Source organism: Poecilia reticulata, linkage group LG23 (assembly GCF_000633615.1).
Source record: "Poecilia reticulata strain Guanapo linkage group LG23, Guppy_female_1.0+MT, whole genome shotgun sequence".
Taxonomy (NCBI): Eukaryota; Metazoa; Chordata; class Actinopteri; order Cyprinodontiformes; family Poeciliidae; genus Poecilia; species Poecilia reticulata.
This window is the reverse complement of record NC_024353.1, coordinates 8,444,065-8,467,571: the sequence shown is the minus strand read 5'-3', so window position 1 is coordinate 8,467,571 and position 23,507 is coordinate 8,444,065. Positions and strand designations below refer to the sequence as shown.

The 23,507-nt window shown below is 42.1% G+C and overlaps 2 protein-coding genes across 3 annotated transcripts in view; both read right to left on the bottom strand.

The window, feature by feature from the left end:
* The window catches only part of celsr1a (cadherin EGF LAG seven-pass G-type receptor 1a), an 86,604-nt gene extending 66,996 nt beyond the window's left edge, over positions 1-19,608 (bottom strand). Inside the window, exon 1 of the mRNA XM_008401160.2 lies at positions 19,403-19,608. Within this exon, the coding sequence (XP_008399382.2) occupies positions 19,403-19,589 (187 nt within the window). The 5' untranslated portion in view covers positions 19,590-19,608. The remainder of the gene's footprint in view (positions 1-19,402) is intronic.
* A 170-nt stretch (positions 19,609-19,778) lies between these two features.
* On the bottom strand, positions 19,779-23,460 carry trmu (tRNA 5-methylaminomethyl-2-thiouridylate methyltransferase). Of its 2 annotated transcripts, none has more exons than XM_008401164.2 (11): positions 23,284-23,460; positions 22,957-23,122; positions 22,765-22,871; positions 22,058-22,180; positions 21,751-21,923; positions 21,611-21,664; positions 21,435-21,501; positions 21,249-21,349; positions 20,413-20,557; positions 20,253-20,335; positions 19,779-20,164 (listed from the first exon to the last, which is right to left on the bottom strand). In XM_008401164.2, the coding sequence occupies exons 1-11, from the start codon at positions 23,363-23,365 to the stop codon at positions 20,015-20,017; spliced, it is 1,251 nt and encodes a 416-aa protein (XP_008399386.1). In that variant the 5' UTR covers positions 23,366-23,460; the 3' UTR covers positions 19,779-20,014. The 2 variants fall into 2 exon arrangements, with proteins under 2 accessions (XP_008399386.1, XP_008399387.1); XM_008401165.2 differs by having other exon boundaries at positions 22,957-23,154; positions 23,284-23,376.
* Between the last annotated feature and the right edge of the window lie 47 nt (positions 23,461-23,507).

The following is a 23,507-nucleotide window of genomic DNA, read 5'->3' as shown; positions in this document are numbered from 1 at the left end:
CCTTTGATGAATGAATGCATAAAATGCGTCGAAACAAGCAATGGCATCATTGGCGCAGTCCTGACTAACGAGAGACGTGTGTCCACGTGTCTTCCTTTCAGCATTTGCATTAATGAAAAACTAACAAAAGGACCACTGTGTCTCTGGAAAACATTTTACATATTGCAGAATTTGTCCTCCAACCTTCCGTAACAACTGGAAGCCCTGGACTGCGACTCTCTACTTAAATATGAGCGTAAAGGCTTGGCGGTGGTTGTGTTTGAGGGCAACTGGGAGTATGTCAGATATGAGCGGCAGCTGTCCGCCCGGGATCAGCAGCAAATCTCTAAGCACTGAAACGTGGAGCTGAACCGACTCATTCCTAACATCTTTCTCATGACTGAGCTTAGAAAGTATTCTGCCTGAACCTCTGGGTATCTCAGCTGTACGCAAGTGTCGACCATAAACACACATTCAGAATCAGTTTTACTGCTGAGAACCAAGATCACTGAAACAACAAACTGAGCAAAATGGGCTGAAAACAAATAACAGTAAGAGCTTAAATCACAAACTTACTGTAGCTGCTTAAATCAGGAGCTATGATAACCCCACAAGAAAGAAGAGCAAAGAGCAAATAAATATCTTCTGAAATCAATTGACAGCACATTGGATTATGTAAGAGAGTACCTAGAAAGTTTAAAAAGCAAAGTACTAATATCAACCACCAGCCTTTTGATGGTACTTTAGCTATGTTTCCATCCATTTGAACAAACTTTTAAAAGGTTGCAAAAAAGGAAAAATTAGGCGTGTTTCAATCTTAGAGCGAATCAACCAGGTTATGTGCAATTTCCTCAGATGTTGGCGTTTATTACTCATGACTGTAGTAAACAGGAAGTAGGACCACATGTCTAAGAGGTTTTCGGGAAAGTGTTTCTATCAGACAAGTTACAGTTGTTCTGTCACATCAACTAGCATTAGCAGTGTTACGTGATGTAGAAAAAGTATTGCAACTCTAATGGCCGCCGACAGCGGAAGCAGCTGATCAGTCACGTGATGTAAATGTTTGCTACGTCAGAACTTATTAGGCAAATGCGATTTCATCTTCACTTCAGCGCATTAACTCTTTTTCGGAAAAACCACCTCAAGGTTTTTTGTGAAATTGAGGAAGTTATTTCGAATCTTGATGTTTCCAACTTTGTCTGATCTACTTGCAAATGTGCATAAAAAAAGTTTCATATGCCACAGTTCATCATCAGAATAATTTAGGTAATTGTACAGTCTTTCCTAAGAACTTTGCATTACGGCTTCTGTTTATTTTGTTTCTGATTCCTGTTTGGGACGATTGACTCTGGAGTCTAAGCAATCTTCTACTGGTCGATGGATACTGATCACTGAAATCACAAAGCCACATTTCTTTACAGCGTGATTGAGAAAATGACTTTAAAAGGTAAAAACAGGAACAAAACAAATGTAAACATTATTGGTATGTCTCACATGGCTCCAATTCTTGCTCCCAAAAATGGGGTACAAAGCAATCCAAATCTTAAAGAGGTTTCTCATTCACACTGAGAAGTCTTGAATTAAATGTTTTTCATGCTTCCATTCTAACCAGTGTGACTCTTAGCACATACCAACATCCTCTATACGACTATAAAGTGCTCTGTAGGGGCTCAGAATATGGTCAATCAGCAGTAGAAGGCAAACACACTCTCATGCACACTTGATGCCACATCAAGCAGCGGTATTCCCGCATACAGTGGCTGATCGCAGAGGGGGAGCATGTAATGCAAATGAGGCTCGGGCTCCTGGATGTGAGAACTGGGCTCTTTTGTTTTCCGTGAAGCTCTGGGTGTGGTCCATGAGACTTGAGTGTGAATTCTCTACCTGTCTTGGCTTCGACACCTCTCTCTCTACCTGGCACACACGACGCAGCCCGTGTTTCCTCATACAAGAGACTCAAGGATGTAAATTATTACTGCTATGTGCAAATGATTTTTGGGCTAACCATTAAACCAGTTTGCTGAGGTTTTGATTTAAATGACTCACCCATTAAGAAAATAAGTCATGACCAACAGTCAGAAGATGTAGAAACATAAAAAAAAACATGTTGAAAATGAATAAAGCCATGTCTGCAACAATTTAGCAAATAAAAATCTGAAAAGGGAGTATGTGGATTCTCCACAACGTTAATTCGTTATGGAAGCATCTTGTTGCAGTTACAGCTCGAGGGTAGGGCGCGTCTCCATCAGGAGAATGAGATTTATATCTATTCTTTTTACAAATTAGCTCACCTGTTCTCTATTCGCATAGTGGGGACCTTTATCATCACCTAGATTTACTTCTAGACTTAGGGTCCTGCTCAAACGTGAACATCCACCCATCTTCCCATCAACTCCAACCTGCCTTCCTGTACCTGCTTGAAGCCATACCAGCAGGATGCTGCCACCACCATGATTCACAACGGGGACGGTGTGTTCTGGGTGACGGGCGCTGTTATTATCTTGCTACACTTTGGATTTTGCATGAAGGGGAAAAAAGAACAATATTGGTCTACTTTCACACAAGTATTTTATTTCCGTTTCCTCTGCTTTGCTTTCAGCCAAACTGTGACTGAGACATTTTGAAATGTTGGATCGCCACTTCAAACACATCGATAACCTTGTTCCTTGGTCTTCACAATGCTGTTTGTCTACTAATATTTTCTTTAAAAAAAAAGAACCTACGACCTTCACAGAACAGCTGAAATTATACTGAGATCAAACTAAACCCCAATCAAGTGTCTTCTGAAACTAATTAGCTTTATTTGGTTTTGTAGGGTTATAAAATTATAGGTTACAGAATATAAATGACCCTATTCATGTTTGTCAGTCACATAAAAACCCACTAAAGATACATTGAAATTTTGTGGTTGTGACATGACATGACAAACTGTAAATAGGTTCAAGAAATATAAAGTAGGGATGTGTTCAATCTTCCCCGTTGTGCAAGGCACAGGCAGTTCAGATGACATTGCAGAAAGATGAAGTACTCAGAGAAGACCTCTATTTGAAGATATGGAGCTGTAGCAATGATAAACTCTGCTTTACATGTCAAATGTTCGCAACCTGAGGTCAAGAAGCCGGGATGTGCAGCGCAATGCCGGTTCTGACAAAACGCAGACAAAGAGACAAAATATGATGGATACATGCACTTTAAAGGCAACACATAAATATCATTGAACTCAGTTTTAGTCTACCTTGAAAACAGAATCCTAATTGTGCCAGGACTTAGAGCAGAGGCTTTCGCGAATAGTCAGTGATTGAATAAAAAGAGAAAGTCTCTCGCCTGTTGTTCAGATGTTGCCAGCAACATGAACGGATCCTGTGCATCAAATTAAAGCAAAGAAAAATTCTGTTAAAAAAAACACCAACTCCTTACTGTCATCCAAGCTGTAATTTGATAAAGGCGCTGCCAAAGGTAGTCGGCAGCAAGTACCTTATTTTCAAACATCACATGAGACAAAGACAGAGGCGTGCTTTGTGGTTTCTTGTTCTACATTGTCAAAGGGGCGTCAGGAATGCTACTGCGAATCTAATACACAGTTCTGATGGGGTTTTTCCAACACGACTGTCTGTGTAAGAGCAAGGCTGATGCTAGGGCTGTTTCGGTTAAGAGAGTCTATAAACTTACGGTAAAGAACTGGCTGGGTTTCCCAAAGAGCTAAAAATATCTCTTCAGTAGGTTTTTGCTTGTTCTTGCTTCTTTTTTTAGTCTGAAGTTATACAGTGGTAATTCAGTTTATCTTCACATAGGATAGCATCAGCCTGTGATTGTGCATGCTCTTTGCAACACCTCCAACCTCTCATCCGAATTATCAAATAGCAATTTAAACGGCAGCCAAACGTCCAGCCTCCGACAGGATTTATAAGCACCACCTGGGAACATTAAATGAGCTGCGTTTATAGCAAATGGAGCTACACAAAGTCAGGCAAAAAAGTTTTCTGTTGCTTTTATGCTAAGAATATGAGAATAGGTGACATGCTTTTGATGGGATCATTTTCTTACCCAAAGTCCCTATGCCTGAGAACCAATCTAGTCAGCAGTGTTAACACAGTTATAAAGAGGAATAGAAATACTACAAAACTTGCTCTGATAGAGCAAAAAGAAACAATTTGATTTCTGAAAATCTTTGGCTGTTTTTTTCTTGTTTGTTTTTTTTGCGGCAAAGCCATTTGCTTTGTTAAAAACAAACAAACAAGCAAAAAAAAAACCTCCTGAAGGACGAAGCACCTTATACTAGTAACTAGAGACAGTTTGGAAGGGCAAGGCGATTTCTGTGCCCCAAATAAAAGGTGGAAGTGATCTTTGTGTGAAACTTGCCCTTAACACTCCAGGGGAAAAGGTCGCCGGCTGTAAGGCCCACAGCTCGCAGCTTTGTGATCTGGATCTAGAGGCGCATGAAGACAGGTACCAGTTTGTTGTGTAAGTGCAAATGCGTCTGAGCGGTCTGCTGGGTGGTATTGAGTACGCGAGCTAGTCACCCTATCCAAAATGTAACAAGAGGACGTCGTGGTTCAAGGGAGAATCTTGACATGTCATCAAAAGGCCTAGCTAAACTTGGTATACCTCGGAGCTCCCTCTGTCTTCATCTCTCCCTCACTCGCTCTCTGTCAAAAGACATGACCCGGGGCTGCTGGAGGAAACACACAAAGCTTCAATCCGCACGTCTGTTCCTTTGAAATGCTTAAAGGCCTAAGCCACTCCGCCTGTAGGAGCCAAGTGTGACCCAGTGTGTGGAGTAAGCTGCGTTGCCTTCTAACCACAGCCATACTCTTACTCTGAGTGTGCGGTGTAAAGTTCTACTGCTGGACTAATTGGTCCATTGGCCAGAGTCAATTCTTGGATCTATTCGCACATGGGCAGTCTTGGTGTGTACATGTATCGCTGCACTTCAACTTGTAAAGTTGGAGTCATGGTCAAAGGTTGTCGGGGGAAGGGGGGGGCTGAAAGGTGATACCCAGGCTGACAGCAGCGGAGCAAGGCTTACGTCGGGGTTCAAATCCTTCTGTGACAGCCAACACACAGGCCGGTGATGTGCCCTTGAGCAAGAGCGGTGTGCAGTTTGAGTTCCGTGTAATGCACGTTTTATGTCAAAATGGCACTGAATCAATGTTAAAAGCTAGTTAAAAGCCTAAAGATCGTGTTTGGACCTGGCATCAGCATGTATCCCAGCTCATGAAGATAAAAGTGGTCATGCTTAGTTGAAGGTTGGTAATTTCACCAAGCAGCAATTATTATCCAAAAGGGGGACATTTCTCTCTCTATGAGTTAATCTGATTTGATCGAGGGTCCTACTCCAGTCTCCATAAATGTGAGATCTTTACGGATCAGAAACATAGGCATTGAAAATAGGGTTTAATGTTTGATTCTAAAAAGATGAGCAGAAATTCAGTCAAACTGACAGTGAGTTTTGGGAATGCAAATAAACTTGCACTCACTTCACTAACTACCTGCCTTATCAAAAAAGTCAAAAGTTAATTTTTAGGTCAAAAAGAGTGTTGACATCTATTCTCATGCAAATACACCGGCCATTTTATCAACATACTAAAATGCTAACATTTTTAAGACGCATTAGGCATACTAAAAAGAATAACGTGCATATGCATGCTATACTTCCATTCATTGCAGTCCAATTTTATCAATAGTATGGACGAAAATGCAAAAAAAAATAAAATAAAAAAATCAGAATAAACATTTTGCAGTTTTAGTAACTTTAAAAAGTTATTACCAATTCAGTTAAAGTTTTTTTGTTTTGTTTTTTTCGATGCAGAAATTCCCAACCTGACAGTGTTGGCTACATAAAGAGTGCCAACAGTTACGGAGCTTACATTCACAAGTTCACACACACGCCCTCACACACACAAGCTATTAACTGTCAAGATCACGCTTGTCACCAGGCGGAAAGGACTAAAACTGAGACGTCTCAAAGCACAATCTGGCACCAGGTCCAGCTGTGGACTCCAATATCAACTCTTAAGGGATCAGTGTTGAAGCACCAATTAAGGATTTGCTTTCACACGTACACAATTACGGTGAGGTGCGGATGAAGGAAATGTTCTCACACCACAAAGGATTTCCAGTAAAGTTCCATGATGTTGGAATGCCTTACCTAATAATTTCCTGGTTTTTCTTATATCAGAAGTGATGTTGGTCAGTCCTGTAATTTCCCTCTGAATTGAATTATTTTGGAGTCATATTGTAGTTTAAGCTCTGGATTAAGCAATGGAACTGATATTGGCCCGTTTGTGCCAGTGAATTCAATCCATTTAAGCCGTTTGACATTTCATCCTAACACCTGTATTATCAGTGCTAATGCCAAGTCATACTAGTAGGGACGATGGCGTTAAAACTCCACTAACCAAGTCACAAGCAGCATGTGTTAGGCAGTAGACTGCAGCCTTTTCTTCTCACTCCAAACAGAAAAGGTGTATGCCATTTCCAGATCTACAAAGTAAAACTCGCAGCATCAAGAAGCCGAAGTTGTATGTTTTAAGAGGAATAACGCCAACTGCTTCAAGCAATTCTGGGGTATACTTAAATTCTGGACATTAAACAATAGCATCTTCCTTTCGAGACAAAAGTAGATCTCAATTTCGGTTCCTTGATTTTCTTTTAGAAGCGCTCCAAAGCTCACAAGAAGAAACTCGCCACTAATTACGTCTTGATTGCACTAATCGTTTACTTTAGCAGGATCCGAAACGTGTGCATCGCCGCCACTTAACATTCCAGCAGCTGGTCACTGCACTTCGTGACGCATGTAATGTCACACTTGTGAACCGTTGGCGGGCTGCAAAGCTCCTCTTGACCCCCCGCTGAGAGGGACAATAACGAGTACTGTGCTGTCTGAGTGGGAGAATGACAGAGGAGGAGAGAGGGAGAGGTGTGTCTGGTTACAATCACAGATGACCTCCCCCCAACCCACCAACCTCACCCCAAAACCTTCTGGAGTTGGTTAAATCAGAGTCCCGCAGCATGCCGAGGTTAAAACACTCAACTTGGGAATCAAAAATATGTACATCAAATTTTGAACTAACGCATAAAATCAAGTAAAGTTGACTATTCAAGATTATTGGCTAAAGTTATGCTTTTACAAACTCTTGACCTCAACTAAATATTTGCAGACTGTGCTTAAAAAAAATCACTCTGAAAGTGTATTTCATGTTCCTAATTGGAGAAAAAATATCAACTAAATCCAACTTTATGTTCTCAAATTTTGTTTTTAAAATCAATTGAAGTTATCGATCCGCTTGGGGAAAAAAGAAGCTAAAATATTCAAACAAGAAAACAATACCATAAAGTGAAGCTCAGAAAAACAAAGCCTGTCACGTGTTTCCCCATCTTTAACTCCGTCTAACCCGAGCCGCAGGTGGAGGTGTTTGCAGACAAACAAGCCGACTCTGAAATCCCGGCAGCAAACACGGCAGATGAAGGGAAGACGGTGCACTTTGCGGCTCGCTTTGCAGCCAGAACAAGAAGCGGACATCCGGGCTCCAAACAAAACACTGATATTGAGAAAGGAGCTCGCGGATTAAGAGCGAAACGGTGGCGGAAAATTGGCTCGGGCAACAAAAAAAAAAAAAAAAAAAGAGGTCAGATTTTCACATTTCAGCACAGAAGTCATGAGGTACAATCTTGTCTTTATATTGAACACAAAAAAGATACCACATACCGCTCAGTATGTCCACAATACTTCTCAAAGCCCCAGGAGCAAATATCCTTAGATCCTCAAACACCTCAGGACTCTCTGGCCTGAGGTGCATTCAACATTCAAACAACTTTGGAGGGAAGCAGTGACCACTACTGATCCTCTAGTTTTAACACTTCCAACTCCAATCTACAACCAGGAGACTCCAAAGCCCCTAAAGCAAAACATAAACTCTTCCCACTGACAGACATAAGCAGTAAATGTAAGTAAAGCACTAGTTATGAGTGAGTTTATCTTATTGAACAAGTAATCAGAGATAAGCGACAAAGAACAGAATAAATCTGACTTGCTTTATCTTTCACATAGCAAAACTTAAGAGGCAAAAAAAGAGCTGAGATAGAATGAGCTATTGTGTCTCTTTCCTGTTTCGTTTACCTCTCCAGACAGTGTCTTTTCAGCTTTAATGGGATCAGCTGCTGTGAGAAGCCGAGGCAACATGTTACAGCTTTTAGGTGTGTGACTATCTATTAAATTACACAAATTTAACTGATATTTTTATTCAAAGTGGCTCGTCTTTGAAGAATTTAGAGGATGTTTTTAAGAGACGCTTTTGGTATAAATGATTTGAATATCTTTTGGAAGGAAACAATGTAAAATGATACCACTGGTCACTTAGAAATCTGTTTAGTATATTTTCAGACTATTTTTCAATTGACATTCTCCGTTCCTTTCTTTTAAAAAAACAACCAATTTTGCCCAAAACTCACCAAGCAGATCAGAAAGAGGAGGAAGATAAATATTGGCCAACATGTTAAAAACTTCAAAAGACTTGAAGCTGGGGCGGAGGTTCAGCTTTCACCTGCAGAACAACCTAAATGATACAGTCAGGGATAAAAAAATGGCTTAATCAAAGCCCAGACCTTAATCCAGCAAAGAATCTGTCAACTAAATTGATGTTCACAGACACTTTCCATCCAGCCACAGTAAAATGAAGCTATTTTGATAAAATTGGAGACAAATATCAGACAAATACCTATTTGTCCCAGCATGATTTTAGATAATTTCTTGATGCAACACAACTAATCTTATTTACCACCCAACTTCTAAATACCTGAGGAAAACCTGAGGAAAACCTGAGGAAGTAATTTGACCATTTAAATCAGTCATCTTGGCACAGAGACACAACTACATATTGCAGGACAACAAACACCGTTCTTTTAGAGGAGTTTGTTCTTACTGGTCACATTAGTGGCAAACATTGAATGTGTCTGACTCTTAGTAGAGCCAACCAGAAGGGAATCACCCTGAATCTTTGACCTGAAAGCATCATTCAGTCCCCACTAGGATACATTCTGAGACAGAAGTAGAGTTTTTAAAACAATTCACCCAGCCGGGGTCAGCGATCAGCCGGCGACCTGTCCAGGGTTGACCCCACTTCTCACCCGGCGACAGCTGGGAGAGGCTCCAGCCCCTCGTGATCCATAACAGGATAAAGCTGCTTCAGAAAATGAAGAGTTGAAGGGACTCACAGACGGAGTGCCAACATCAGGCGGCCTTATAATAAACTAATGTGAGCTGTAATCAAATTAGCTCGTATCGCCTCTTAGCACGTGTTTGGCCTTGGTAGCCACACATGGGAGGGGAACAACAAGCTTCAGGTGATGCATGATAACCGAGTGGGAAGTTTCCCTGGACACTGACAGGAAACATTGGGAATGACGTGAGAAGAGCTGTAGGAAAAACGTAAAAAAACTAAAGCCAGAAAGAGAAAGGGGAGGAGACGGGAATAGCTACGGGATGAACGTGATCACCTACAGTAATACCTGTTACTACACATGTTAAGTCATCAAAAGTAAGAGGTTCTCGCTGTCTGCGAACCCCTTTCGCCCATCAGTACAAAGGGAAGCCCTGGAAGCTAATCTCTGTTCTTTGACTCGTGCGGGGATTAACTTGTCTTTTCCTGCGAAGGCCAATAACTCAACTGTTTCATAACTCCCTGATCGTAGCCATAAATCTGCAGTTCAGCTTACAGTAAATTAATTAAGAGAAATCTTCTGACAGTTCACTGACGCACGCTCACCCCGTTGCTACCTCAACATGAAGGGTCACAAATCAGGGGGCATGGTGCGTGTCAGACACACCAAGAAGAAGAAGAAAAAGGTGAAGAGACTCAGCAAGCATGTCAAAGAAAATATTCTGGTGAGATAGGTTAAAATCTACATGAAAATTGATATGTGCGTAAAGTCACTAGTAGCTTTAATTGACGTAAAAAACATATTTCCCCTTCTGGCTGAAATGTGAAAGTTTGAAAAGATTTAAGGGGTATCAATATTTATTCGAGTCACTAAGCAGTGGATGAGCTGATTTAGCAAGTCTAAAGATTGAACAAAAACACAAAATTAACTCGAGGTACAAAACATAGTTGAGACCAAACAGCAGAGAGAGACTCGTCTGTTGGTGTAAAAAAGCTGTGATTGCTTCCCGGAGTTTGTGAAAACAGGGTGTGCTCACGGAAAACAGTGTTTTTCTTGACTTGAATTTGAAGCAAGCTTAAAAGTTCCTTGTCTCTGTGAAAATCTAATTATGCATTTTGGAGAAAGGAGGGATTGGGAGCCGGCAAAGAAAGTGCTGCTTGGGTTCGGGTGGTGAAAAGAAATGCGAAAAAGCTGAGCTATGCAGCTCCTCCAATGGGATTAAGAAGCAAACTCAAAGGTTGGGAAGCTCAATAAAAAAAAAAAGCTCCATAGGGAAAAGAGAGGGGAGGCCTGGGGAGCGGAGGGGTGGGGTGCACGAGTGCGTGTAGCATCATGCCGTGTCGTCTACTGAAGAGATCAGAGCGGGTGGAAAAAGGCTACATAGCATCAGTCATTCCTAATCGTTTAAGTAACAATCTCCCAATGCAGCATTTCTTATAGAACTCCACCTAAAGCCTGTTTGCACACGCTTCCATAGTAGCTCTCCTCATTCCCGTCAATCCAGGATGCTTCCTAAAGAGAAACACATTAGTCTGAAGGGTTCCAATATGAGATCAATACCTCATCAGACCTGATTGAGGTATGATGAGGGATTAAATAAACAGAGGGAGATCAAAATCTGGCCTTAACTCCCCAAGACTGTTTCTTTTCTTTAACTGAAGTAAGGCCCCATATCTGGGGAACAAATTACTAGTGTAGGTGAGATCAAGAGGTCATTTTGATGACTATAAATTTTTTTTGACACTTAAATTCAAAATCAACTTAAAATCACAGTTTCAGCTAGTGCATCGGCACAGTAAGCAAAAAAAAAGCTCTGAAAATGTCTGATGCCCATCTATCAGTGAACAGGGAAAACACCAGAGGTTTTAAGTGAAATATGACAAACAGGGTAAGCATGGTGTGTTCCTACACACAGCCCTTATCCACTAAACCGCTGAGCTACCATCTTGCACACACACACACACACACATCACGTTGATGGAAAAAGGGGACAGATGGAGCAATGTTGTGGCTATCAAAGTGTGCTAAACAAGTGAATCTCAGAGTTATCAGGGTTGTCTTAAGTTTCACTGGAAGGCTAGAAAAATGTTCTCAGGCCTGGTGCTCACAATGATAAAAGTCTCTGCAAAGTATTTTTTGCATGCATTTAAGGATAGCCCTACTAAATTTCCAGTAACTACATTTCTTGAAACAGAAAGAAAAAAATCAATGCTCCCTTCTCCCAATTGCAGGTCTAAAAACCCAAAACATTTCACTGTATTTAGGCAGGTTTTAAGCATGGAGGATGACTAAGGGTCTCTAAAGCAGTGACCAAGAACAGGTCAAAACAATAACCAGGAGGAAACAAAAATGTAATTCTTGGCCAAGGTAGCTAGAGAGAACTCAATTCAAAAGATTTCAGAACACATTTGGTGTCTAGTCTCTTAGAGTTTGTTAAAATCCTGATTGCATACAAGTCCCCTCGGGCTTTCCTCTCCCCGGACACCTGGGTCAAGAGGTCAAAGCATCAAGTAATGGTTACTAAGCCCTTGACATCAGCGTGAACCCTAAAAAAAATGAACGTTAGGATTTCTCCTTAGTGTCTCCATGCACATCTGTTAAATTGTGCAGAAACACATGCTTATTTCTGAAGAGGTGATACAGCAAAGGGGTTCAAGCCCCCCTTCTCCTACCCCCATAGGGACAATCAAGAGGTTCCTGTTGTCAAGGATACGCCGAAGCTCGTCGACTGGTTATTGACAAGCATGAATCAGGAGGCCCCGAATGAGAGCAATAAGGTTTGTAACCTGGTGAGTAGCTTGCCTAGGATGCTGTGAGGGTCAACAGCCATAAAGCACTCAGAAAGAGGCCAATCTGCCTTTTTTCCTAAGACAAAAACAAAGTGTGGGTCAATCAGAAAAATTACTGTTAGACAAAGAGTGGACCTCGAGTAGAAGTCACAAAATGGTCTACGGGGTCAGTTCATTATTATGCCAATGGTTTTGTCCCAAACCTAGACATGGACAAGCAGGAGAAAATATCTGCCAGCACATTTCTAGCTTTAGAGAATGTGACTCCCTAATGCATCCTTCTCTGTTTATTACGCGTGTTTCATATACTGGCATTCCTGTCCTTAGAAACATGACAGGGTGAAACAGTGAGAGAAAGATGAATGAACAGCTTTAGTTGTGTTGAACTGTTTGCCTATTTCTGAGCTTGAAGTGCTGTGTGAGAGCAAATCAAGGTGAAAGAAGGAGAGAGAGAAAATAGAAGAAAAGAAAAAAAAGGGATGTTAAAGCAAATCAGCTGCCAATGGGTGACAGGTTAGCTACTCTAAATATCTGCCTTATTAATGTTAGCTGGTTAAAGTGAGAATCCCCATGTACTAGAATCTCACTAATCTTTAACTTTAAAGAACAAAGTCTGCTTCTGTCTTAGAAAAAAAAAAGACACTTAGAGTAAATTTTTTCTACATGACCTTGCAGGAAGAATGCCTACAGATCAAAACCCATGTTCCAGACACTTCTTTCAACTTTAGCTCAACAATCCAGGGACTAAGTGCAAGTATGCAAAGCAAGTCCTTTGTTGCATCCGTGAACATCTTGCCACAAGATGTCCATTAAACCCCCCCACCCCCCGCAGTGCTTCTGCAGAAGACCAAAAAATTAGGGGAATAAATCCTTGGCATACTTGAGCTCCTTCTTTCAACACCAAACCACATGAGTGCAACAACAAAGCAGCTCAGCTACAAGAGTGCCCTGAAAATAGCACCTTTTTTATTACCCAAACCAACCACTTGCACACAATGGATTCATCACCCAGAAAGCAGCACAACCGGATCCTGCGCAGAGCCTGCAGCCAACACTTTAACTGATCCTGCACTCAGTGCTACACCTGAAACTTGCCACTACTACTGTTCAACAGAAAATGATGTTTTGGCCCTGCAGAGTTTTTCACGCAACATTTCCGTTATTGTTTGAAAATACTGACCCAACACAAAACCCAACTTTACAAGCAGCGCGTTTAGCAAGAAGTAGAACTGAAGCAATGAGGCATTTACTCACCTGAGACAGAAATGGTCATGGGTGCTTCCAGAGCCCTGTCATTATCCAGATCCCTGCTCAGTCTCAGATCCCCAGTGTCTTCATTCAGCAGCAGCAAATTGAGGTCATTTCCAGATTCAAACTTGTAACGCAGCTTATCCGACACATCTGGATCATGGGCTGGTACCTTTCCAATAATTCCAGTTGGGAAACTGTTGGACTTGTTAGTGACATAGTTGTTGAAGATGATCTCAAAGTTCTGCAGCACAGGTACGTTGTCATTCATGTCCTTTAGCTGGATGTGTACAGTAGCCCGGCTCACCAGAGGGGCTGAGGTGGCCTGGACCACTATGATGTATTCTGTTTTGGTCTCGTAATCCAGGTCTGTGAGCGCAATGAGGTCGCCGTTAAAAATGTCGAGCTGAAAAACTTCTGGAATATTTCCTTCTACAATCTGGTATATAATCTGAGCATTGGTGCCCTCGTCTGGGTCGGTGGCAGTGATATGGGCAACAACGGACCCCACTTGACTGTTTTCCTCCACATAAATAAAAAGCTCATCCTTCTCAAACACCGGAGCGTTGTCATTTATGTCTAGGACTGAAATATTAACAGAAACAACTGCCTTCTGAGGAGGAAACCCTCTATCCACAGCTAACGCCTTCAGGTTGTAGAAAGCAACGTTCTCGCGGTCCAGTTTGCGAGCGGTTCGGATTATTCCAGAATATGTTTCAATGGTGAAATCGCCCTCTCCATCTTCTCCACCCTGAAAGGTGTAACTCACCCTTCCATTGGAGTCAGAATCTTTGTCTGACGCAAAAATCTGGAGCACACTGGTTTGGATAGGAGCATCTTCAAGTACACTCCCCTTGTATACATCTTTGTTAAAGATGGGAGCATTGTCATTAGCATCCTCAATTCTAATCTCCACATAAGTGGTATCAGATTTCTGAGGGACGCCATTGTCTCTGGCAATGATGGCTAAAGTGTAGGACGCGTGGTGTTCGTAGTCGATCTCCATCTGTGTTGTGATTACACCAGTATCGGGGTCTATCTTAAATTGTGGAACATTATCTTCCATGATATACGTGATGCGAGCGTTCTCCCCCGTGTCATCATCTGTTGCAGTGATCGTAGTCACAGTAGAGCCTATAGGCTTTTCCTCACCAAGAAGCACCTGCAGGTTGCCACTGTTCTGAAAAACAGGCCGGTGTGTATTTGCATCCGACACATTGATGAAAATCTGAGCCGTGTCGTAGAGTGTCCCATCGCTCGCCATGACCGTCAGGACGTACTGCCGTTCTTGCTTGTAGTCCAGGGGAAGGGCCAGGGTGATGAAGCCCCCACCACTCTGGCTGGTGATGGAAAAGCGGTTTCTGGTGTTTCCACTGAAGAGCTGATAAGTCACCACGCTGTTAATGTCCCTGTCCACAGCTGTCACGGTCAGCACACTGGTCCCCACAACGGCATCTTCATTAATCTTTAAAGAGTATGTCTTTTCAGTAAATGCGGGGACGTTGTCATTCACGTCCAGCACCACGATGCTGACGACGGCTGATGAAGACATAGCAGGCCTCCCATGATCTCTTGCCACAACGCCAAAGGTGTAGAAGTCAGTAGTCTCTCTGTCCAGTTCTTCACCGACTGCAATCCAACCGGTGCTGTTGTTGATGGTGAACGGGAAACCAGGTGTTGTGTCAGTGAGCCGGTATTCCAGACGAGCGTTTTCTCCTGAATCGAGATCTGTTGCTTGAATGTGAATAACAGAGTAACCGATGGGGACATTTTCCAACACAGTGGCCTGGAAAGGAGTGCTGAAAAACATAGGAGGATTGTCGTTGATGTCCACCACACGCACCACTACTATCCCAGTACTATTCATCAATGGAGGCCTGCCACCATCGTAAGCTTTGATCCCTAGTTTATAATCCTGATTCATCTCATAGTCCAGAGGGTTGATGACAATAATATCACCCTTTTCGGAGTTTATGTAGAACTGGCCTTTAGTGTTGCCGCTGATGATGCTGTACTGAACTTTAGCGTTATTCCCCTCGTCTTTGTCAGTCGCTTCCACTTGTATAACTTTAGTGTTGACTGCTACGTTCTCTGGGACCTGTACCTCATACCGCTTCTCGCTAAACTGGGGATAGTTGTCATTTTCATCCTCCACAGTGATGTGAACTGTGGCAGTGGCGGTCAGAGGATGAGGGTCCTTGCCCTGGTCATCAGCCTCAACGATCAGCTTGTACTGGGCACGGGTCTCCCTGTCAGGCCGCTCCCTGATCCTCACCAGGCCGTTCCGGGTGTCAATGTCAAACACAGAGTTGATACCATCTTCGTTGATGATTTTATAAACCATATTGGCGTTGGAGGGAGCATCACCATCAGTGGCACGTATGGTCATCACCTCAAAGCCAACCTCCACATTCTCCCTGATGTTTATTTTGTAATTTTTTTGCTCAAACACCGGCTTGTGGTCATTTTTGTCACTAACTGTGATGGTCAAGATAGAGCTGGTCGATCTTTTTGGGGTGCCGTTATCAGTTGCAAAAACTAAGAAAACGTGTGTGTCCATTAGTTCCCTATCAAGCTGCTGGAGGGTGGATACGCTCCCCGTCTTTGCATCCATTTTAAAGTAATTATCAGACCTCTTGTCTTGAGGAGACTTCATGCTGTACTCCAGCCTCCCTGCCTCCCCATCATCCGGATCAGTTGCTTTCAGGGTGATGACATGTGTGTATGGGGGCTCATTTTCGGGGACAGACACCTGATAGGTGGAGATCTGGAACCGCGGACCTGAGTTTACCTGACGCTTCCCCCTGTGGATCAGTTTGCCAGACTTTCTGTGGGTACTTTCATGTTGTGACAGAGTCAAACTCAGCTGCACAGACAGCCTGCTGCCTGGAGAGCCGTGCAGGGTGCAGTGCAAATCCACCTTTTCTTTGTGTTCAAGGCACAACTCTTTGACCAGGAACACATCCCCATGCATGAACGCCGCAACAAAGTCATTTCCAACACATTTCGTATTTAAAAGGGTTATACTTTGCGTGGATGCCGGCAAAAGTTTCTTTACATTCAATAACAATTTACCTGCGAGTAAACAGGAAGCTGACTTCACTTTCAAAACGTGTTCAATGTGAATGTCCGGCTCGGACTTTCTCTTATACTTAATAAAACAGTTCTGTCCGTGGACAAACACGTTAAAATGCGTCAGAGTCGCGTCCCCGGACGTCGAGGAACCTGCTCTGAAATAAACAGGCGCTGGGTTCCTTGGCGTGTGCGCGCACTGAATCCTGCGGGACAGGCGGATCACCCCGCTGCGCTTCCCAACTTGGAAAAGCGTCTGGATGAAGTTGGGCGATAAAGTCCTGTCAATGTTGTACGTCCAACCAGGTCCCAGAGACAGGTTTGCCAAAACGCTCCCGGGCTGTAAAGTCTCCGAAAGGTGCATCTCCAAACATCCCGCAAGCGGCACCGCGAGCAGGACACAGATCCAAATCCAACACATCGCCGGCTCCATGCCCGGATACCTGCCAGATCCCAGTCAGGTTCACAGAAAGCGCTCCAGTGATGGATTAACTCTCCCAACACCGCATTTTACTTTTATCCCTCATTGTGGAGTTTTAACGCAGGAAAAGGCGCTCGGTATCCATGGTGTCAGCGTATCCAGAGCGCGCGGCGGCTGCGTGAAACCACACTGAGTTTAAAATGAGTACAAAATGGCTCCGTGGATCTCCTCCTCCACTACCTCCTCCCCTACTTCCCCTCCTCTTCCTCCTCAACTTATTTCCATAAACCTGCTGCGTTCCCCTTCAGGGACGCGTTTCCCAGGGGGGTCTTTTCTTTTTCTAATGGAGATTTGCCACTGGCAGGATGACCAATGAGCACAAGAGCATTGTTTAAAAAAAAAAAAAGAAATCCTGTGCGCCGCGTCTTCCGTTCGCGACTTTTGCAGAAGTTTTATGCTGATATAAAAGTGAAAAAGTATCATAATTAAGAAGTTTTCAGAGTGCAGTTCGGGATTGTATCTGTCTACTGAGCCACAAAGCCGGCTGGAAACATAAGCGAACCAAGCAGCACTTAAATTCTCACTGAAAATATTTCTCAGAAGTTTATAGTGTCAGTTCAGGTTTAAAGAGACTTGCCGGTGATGTATATAGTCTTCACTCACAAATGTTCACTGACAATAAATATAGACTGCAGTGTGGATACTGCTGGAGTTTACAATCCAACATTTGCAAACCAAACTGAAGAAACACAAATGACTGCTTCCTGTATAATTGGATAAATTACATTACAACAGGCGCAAGATTGGAGCAGATCAGACAAAGTCTGGTCAGTAACTTCAAATCACTTCAGTTTCTACATTTCAAATGTGAAAAATATTTTACATCGCTAAAGATTTTAGGGAATTGATAAATACAATATTTGTAATCATAATGCTAATGAGTTTCATTAGGAATGATGCTGCTTTAAATTTATAGTTTAATCTAATTTATTATACTTTAAACGTTTAGGTGTTTTGTAATAACTGAGAAATATAAGAGCAGTAATAATAGTCAAGTTTATTAAGAATTGTATCACTTTTTAATTTGCTTTGCTAACTTCTAAATGGTAAGTTTGACACTTCAGAATTCTTATTAAAAGTTTTATACAACATAAACCTACCGTGGTTGCTATATCACTGGAATACATAGTTGTGATTATGCTAAATTTGTCAATAATGGGCATTCTGTTTAATTTGATCTGACACTAGAAGTTAAAAATTACTGAAAATTTTATTTTTTTAGAAGTTCTGCTTTGTCTTAAAATTTACAATATTGTTGTAATCACACTTAGAAATGTATCAAAACATGAACATTTTATTTTTAAAAAAAAACTGATTATCATGTTGGAAAAAATATAGATTTAATAATTTCAACCACAAAAGAGATGACAAAGATATGCAAGTTATGTTAAAACTCACAATTTAGCCTTTTTATTTTAATTTATTGTCTGTTGCCGTGTTAGGGGCACATTTTATCCACACTGGTGTTACAAATAAATCCTAAAATATAACTGACAACTTCCCGTGACAAGAAAAGAGGATCAATGGCGCCATCATGGGGTGAAAGCGGTCAATGATGCCCCTGGCGAGACGGGCTTATATGCATACATTTTTATCTAGTTATAAAAATGTGTATTATATTAAAAGAGAAAAGGACTGGCACCGCTGGTTTAATCATTAATGTTTATATTTTTACACAATTCCCTCCTGGCTCTGCACCCAAGTAAAACCAGGATCACATTTTAAAATAATGAAAACGTATAATTATTGTTTTATTCGATTTCTGCATTTTTATAAAGTGTCTTTGTTTTTTGTTTTCTTGACTGACGGATTAATAATAGAAAAAAATCTCTAAAATTGCATTAAAATAGAATGCGTTCTTGTCAAACTAAAGGTTTCAGTTGGGAATCTTGTGTCATAGCCCTCCCTCCCCTTGTGGTTTGATAGATTAATGCGAGCAAAAAGTAGAAGGGGGAGGGGGGACAGTTGATTCCAAGCAGGAACATTCAGTTAAACATTCAGTTTTATTGAGTCATTTTTATGAGTTCCGTTTGTTACATCTGTGACATTCCAGAAAAGTGAGCAGATCACAACTCAAAACAGTCACATGCCGATTAACTGGAAGTTTTTCTAAAACGCCAAAAACTTATATTAGAGCCAAAAAGGACAGAAGATTACAGTTCAAATGTATCAGAACATTTAATGCAAACATCCTGATCTGTTTCTCACTTTAAAATCTACAGTTAGTATGAAACGGATTCCACCGTTTCACTTGGCACCAAAGAGATGAGGACAAAAAAGGAGAACCTAGCGATGGAAAAACTAAGTACACCCCAAGTTTTAATTATTTTAAAACACGTCCACAGATAATACGTTGAAGCGATCATTTTCTGTCCGATCCTCCCTTTCTCATTACATTTTGGTTTAATTTTTTTTTTTTTAAGGTTTATGGCTTTTTGTTCTGGATTTGTTTCAGATAGTTGCTCTGCTTTACGACCTATTTCAAGTCACATAACACACATTACACATCACATTATACAACAGCATATAGAGGAGTTCATAATCAACTCAGTGACCGAAAGGCACCGAGGTCCTGTGAATTAAAAAAATTTAAAAATCTCATATCGCCACTCCACCATCGCTGTGCTTTATTAGTGGTGCAGTGCTCCCACCAAACAAAACGGCTGCAACCTACCATCTCTAACTTTGATCTCATCTTCCCAGACTCTGACGACGTGACGTTCCGTCCCAGGATGGGATCCATATCGCCCTCCAGATCCGGAGGAGGCGTCGCGGCCCACCAGCATCACTAAGCCACCGCCGTGCTTTGCTGCCCTTCGACACGGCTGGTCTCCCATGTGAAAATGCTGGACTTTTTCCATCGGCGAATAATTTGCAAAACCTCACTGTTTTGAGTCGTGGTTCCTTCTTGATTCTTTTATAAAAATAACTTTACACAGTTTTAATACATTTACACAAGATTATACAGTTTCAGAATAAATATAAACTGGACCGTCTGTGTGCTTTTAGAAGTCAGTAGTAGCGTATGGTCTAGAAATCTATTATTTTTCCTCTGTAAACCATCTTATTACAATAAAGTCTCCATTTTGATGTTAGGATACAGAAGATTTATCAAAGCACCTAGCAGCAAAACTTAACCTTTTCCTCCGACTGTTTTATCCTTGTATAATAAACACAGTTGAGACCGAAAGGTTGAGTAAAATCACTATAATCATTTCCTTGTGCTGCCTAATGTACCAGACATGCAGATCCAAGATGGCCGCACTCGGAGCGCTGATCTCTGATCTCAGCCGGCTGGATCGGGGATCGGCTCGTCGTTCTGCTGTCGGCTCGCCACTAGCCTTTCGCGTCCCTTCTGCAGCGTGAATTCGCTGGGCCCCAGCTGGATGATCTTGCCGCTGCCCAGGCATTCATCGCCTTTGTAGAGAACTGCAAACTGAGGGAGGGACAGAGGCAGCGACTGGAGTTAAAGACCTATCCTCATAAAATCAACACTGGTGGGGGGAACGTCTTGGACTCGATACCTGTCCGGGCGTCAGCGCTCTGGCCAGCTGAGAGAGAGAAATCCACACCGAACCGTCCATGTTCAGAGTCACGGTGCAGGGAACTACAGGGCAAGAAAAGTTCAGAGTGAATCTGCGTCGCTTTGCCGTCACCTTCTGTTGCTCAGGCGGCCAGACTCACTGAGCGCCATCTGGTGGATGAAGCGGAAGTGGCAATCCATCATCTGGGTCCTGACCAGCTCCGCGGGCGGGTCCGAGGCGATCCAGTGGAAGCGGTCGGTCCGCACCGTGTCACGGAAGAGAGCCGGGTGATTGGTGGTCGGAGCCTGAAACAGGAGGGGCTTAATAGGCGTTTTTGTGGCGATGCACCAATATGAACATTTTGGCCAACATTAATACTGCTGTTGTGGCCGATAACATAAATATAACTGCTAATCCACCTCATTTGCTTTTGCCACTCCTCTTTAAATCTCTGCCTGGCTGTATGGTTAGAAAACAAATTAATTTGGGATTTTGGGTCGATTTAGTTTAAGCATTATTTGAGATTTGGAGACACCAATCAGCTGCTTCCATTTGGTAAGAAATACCTTACCAAACTACATACCCTGGCATATAGATTTATCTTTATAAAAGTTTACAATGATTTTGTACCGTTTCGTTTTGGTCTAACTAGGGCTGGATAATAAATCAATAAGTATATACATTGTGATTGATCAAAATCAATAGGCAATACATTTAATAGGATATTCAATAATTTCACTGAATACTGATACAGAAACGCATGGCATTCTGGGGGATGTAGAGAGAGGAAAGACTTTAGCTTCTCAACCTCTCACGTCTAGCAAAGAAATGCTGGCAGCGTCATCCAACTTATTCACTATTTGGGTCACCTAGCAACAAAACACTTATATTGTGATACATTTTTCAGCCATATCATCCAGCTGCAGGGCCATCACATAAAATCTGAGTACAATTCCTTAAAACTGAGGTGGAAAAAAAAAAAAAAGATGTTCTCACCACAAACACATCGCCGGTGACAATGTCTTTATCGACCACAAACCAGGCATCCTTCTGGCCACCTATCTTCGCCCTCTGGCCGAGGGTCAGTGTAAACCAACCTGTAGAAGAACCACAAGCAGGAGACAAGAACACTAAGACATTTTTAAACCAAAGGCTTTGCAATAATGACTATGATAATCAGACCTTTATGCGTTCCTTTCACAGCCCCGTCCTCAATAGACACAAAGTTCCCAGGTTTAGGCTCCAGATACTGACAGGCAGAACAAAACTGTGGCAGATTATCACTTTTTCACCAAACAGATGTTAGAAATCAGAGACAGAGAACAAAACAAAGGAAGAAAAAAAGGCCTGCATCTCACCTCTAAAATGAAGTTTTCAAAATGTCTCTCTCCAATGAAGCAAATGCCCATGCTCTGTAAGAATAGAGGTCTTAAGGTTCAGACTGAGTGTAACAAGTAGAGCTCAATGACTTATTGGACACGTCTTTTTTTTCTTCTACCTCTTTCTTTCTTAACACGTGGTGAAACCCTGCTTCAGCAGCCATCTTTTTCACAAACTCCTTGGTGAGTCCGGCGAGTGGGAAGAGGGTTTGCCGTAAGGCGTCCTGCGAAATCTGGCTGAGGAAGAAGGTCTGGTCTTTGGCCAGGTCGGCTCCTTTGCACAGCTTCACGGCTGAAGGGAAGAAAACCAGGAGAGGAAAAACAAAACAAAACAAAAAGATTACAGGAGAGTTACAGCGCGTTGGATAAGAACAAATGTGCTGGAAAGAAAGACGGGTTGGACTAAAAACGGAGCCGAACGCTTACGATTTCTGATCTCGAATCGATCCCTGAACAGTGTGGTGGGTCGGGTCGTGTGCGACTGCTGGAAAACTTCCTCATCTTCCTGGGATGTCCTAGCGTAATGACCTGTTGCCATGGCGTCAGCACCTGAAACAAAAGCAAAGCGCACCAGTTTGCGCGCAAAAGCAAATGATGCAGGTTTTCAGCCAATCAGAACAAGGTCTTTGTGAAAACCTATTGGATCAGTAAGGAGAAAATGGATCCTCACTGGGTATTTCAGCAGGATATTAGGACTCTATATATAGAATAAAAATGATCTAACATTGCCAAAAACTGCATTGGCTTAATACAAACAAGATAACACTTTTAGTTATTATTAAGCATTTACACCGCCACCACGGTGAAAATATAAATTAAACAAAATAAAAAACTAAAAAACAAAGCTCAAAACAAATAAACTGGACTTTCAAATAATGAGTCTTATTAACATCTTAATTTTACTTGTGATTATGTAAGTAAGAGCACGTAATAGTGGTTTAGAAATAATACACCTTATTATCTCCCTAGTTGAAGTTTTAATAGAATATAGGCCTTTTGTAACTGAAAGCCTGTATTCTAGAAATTAGCAGGTTTTTATGCCGGTTTTTGATATGCTGCTCACTTATTTGACAGCAGACACATGTTAGAAGCCATAAAGATTCATGAATATGTTATTCTAAAAGCATACATACCTAAAGTGTGGATGGCGTACTTGTGGAAATGGTTGAATTTGATGTGTTTGTTGCAGAGTATATCGGGGTTTGGCGTCCTGCCCTTTTCGTATTCCTTCAGCAGGTTGCTGCAAATACATTGGGGACAACTGTAACTCAGGAACATAGGTCGCATTAGCTGCAAATGGTTTCATTTAATGACAAGTGGAGTACCTAAATACGTCGTGCCAGTATTCTTTGACATAGGACACCTGGTGGAAGGGGATGTCCAGAGTCTGGCACACTCTGTAGGCGTCGTCACAATCCCTCTCTGTGCTGCAGACTCCACTCTCATCCAGGGAGTCCCAATTCTTCATGAACACCCCGGTCACATTGTAGCCTTCGAGTGGCAGAGACCCACAACTGTCAGCACTTTAAGAAGCACATTTATCAACAACAGACGAATTTCTGCTGAGTTTGCAGCCAGGAAACAAACACACGGCTACTTTGGGGTAACTGAGGTGGTGTTTTAAACAGTTTAGTTTCCCAAGAATGTCTCACCTCTTCTCTTTAATAGTAGAGCTGCCACAGAGCTGTCAACTCCACCCGACATGGCGCACACGACGTGTCTTACAAGCCCCATGTCGTTTCCTACAAATATAATACTTTATATTTACAACTTTATTCATTTAAAACTTGGGTAACTATAAAAATGCGAGCTAACGCCTTTCAACATGTTCAGGTCCCTCGCAAAATTACGTCCGACTTCTTAGTTCCGGTCAGAA

What these genes read in the sequence shown, in the direction of transcription:
- trmu (XM_008401164.2), bottom strand. Translation starts at nt 23,365, where the DNA reads ATGGGGCTTGTAAGACACGTCGTGTGCGCCATGTCGGGTGGAGTTGAC. An exon ending in TCGATTCGAGATCAGAAATC is followed by an intron (nt 21,924 to 22,057) that starts GTAAGCGTTCGG and finishes TCTTCCCTTCAG; the next exon opens with CCGTGAAGCTGTGCAAAGGA. An exon ending in TTGAAAACTTCATTTTAGAG is followed by an intron (nt 21,502 to 21,610) that starts GTGAGATGCAGG and finishes TCTGCCTGTCAG; the next exon opens with TATCTGGAGCCTAAACCTGG.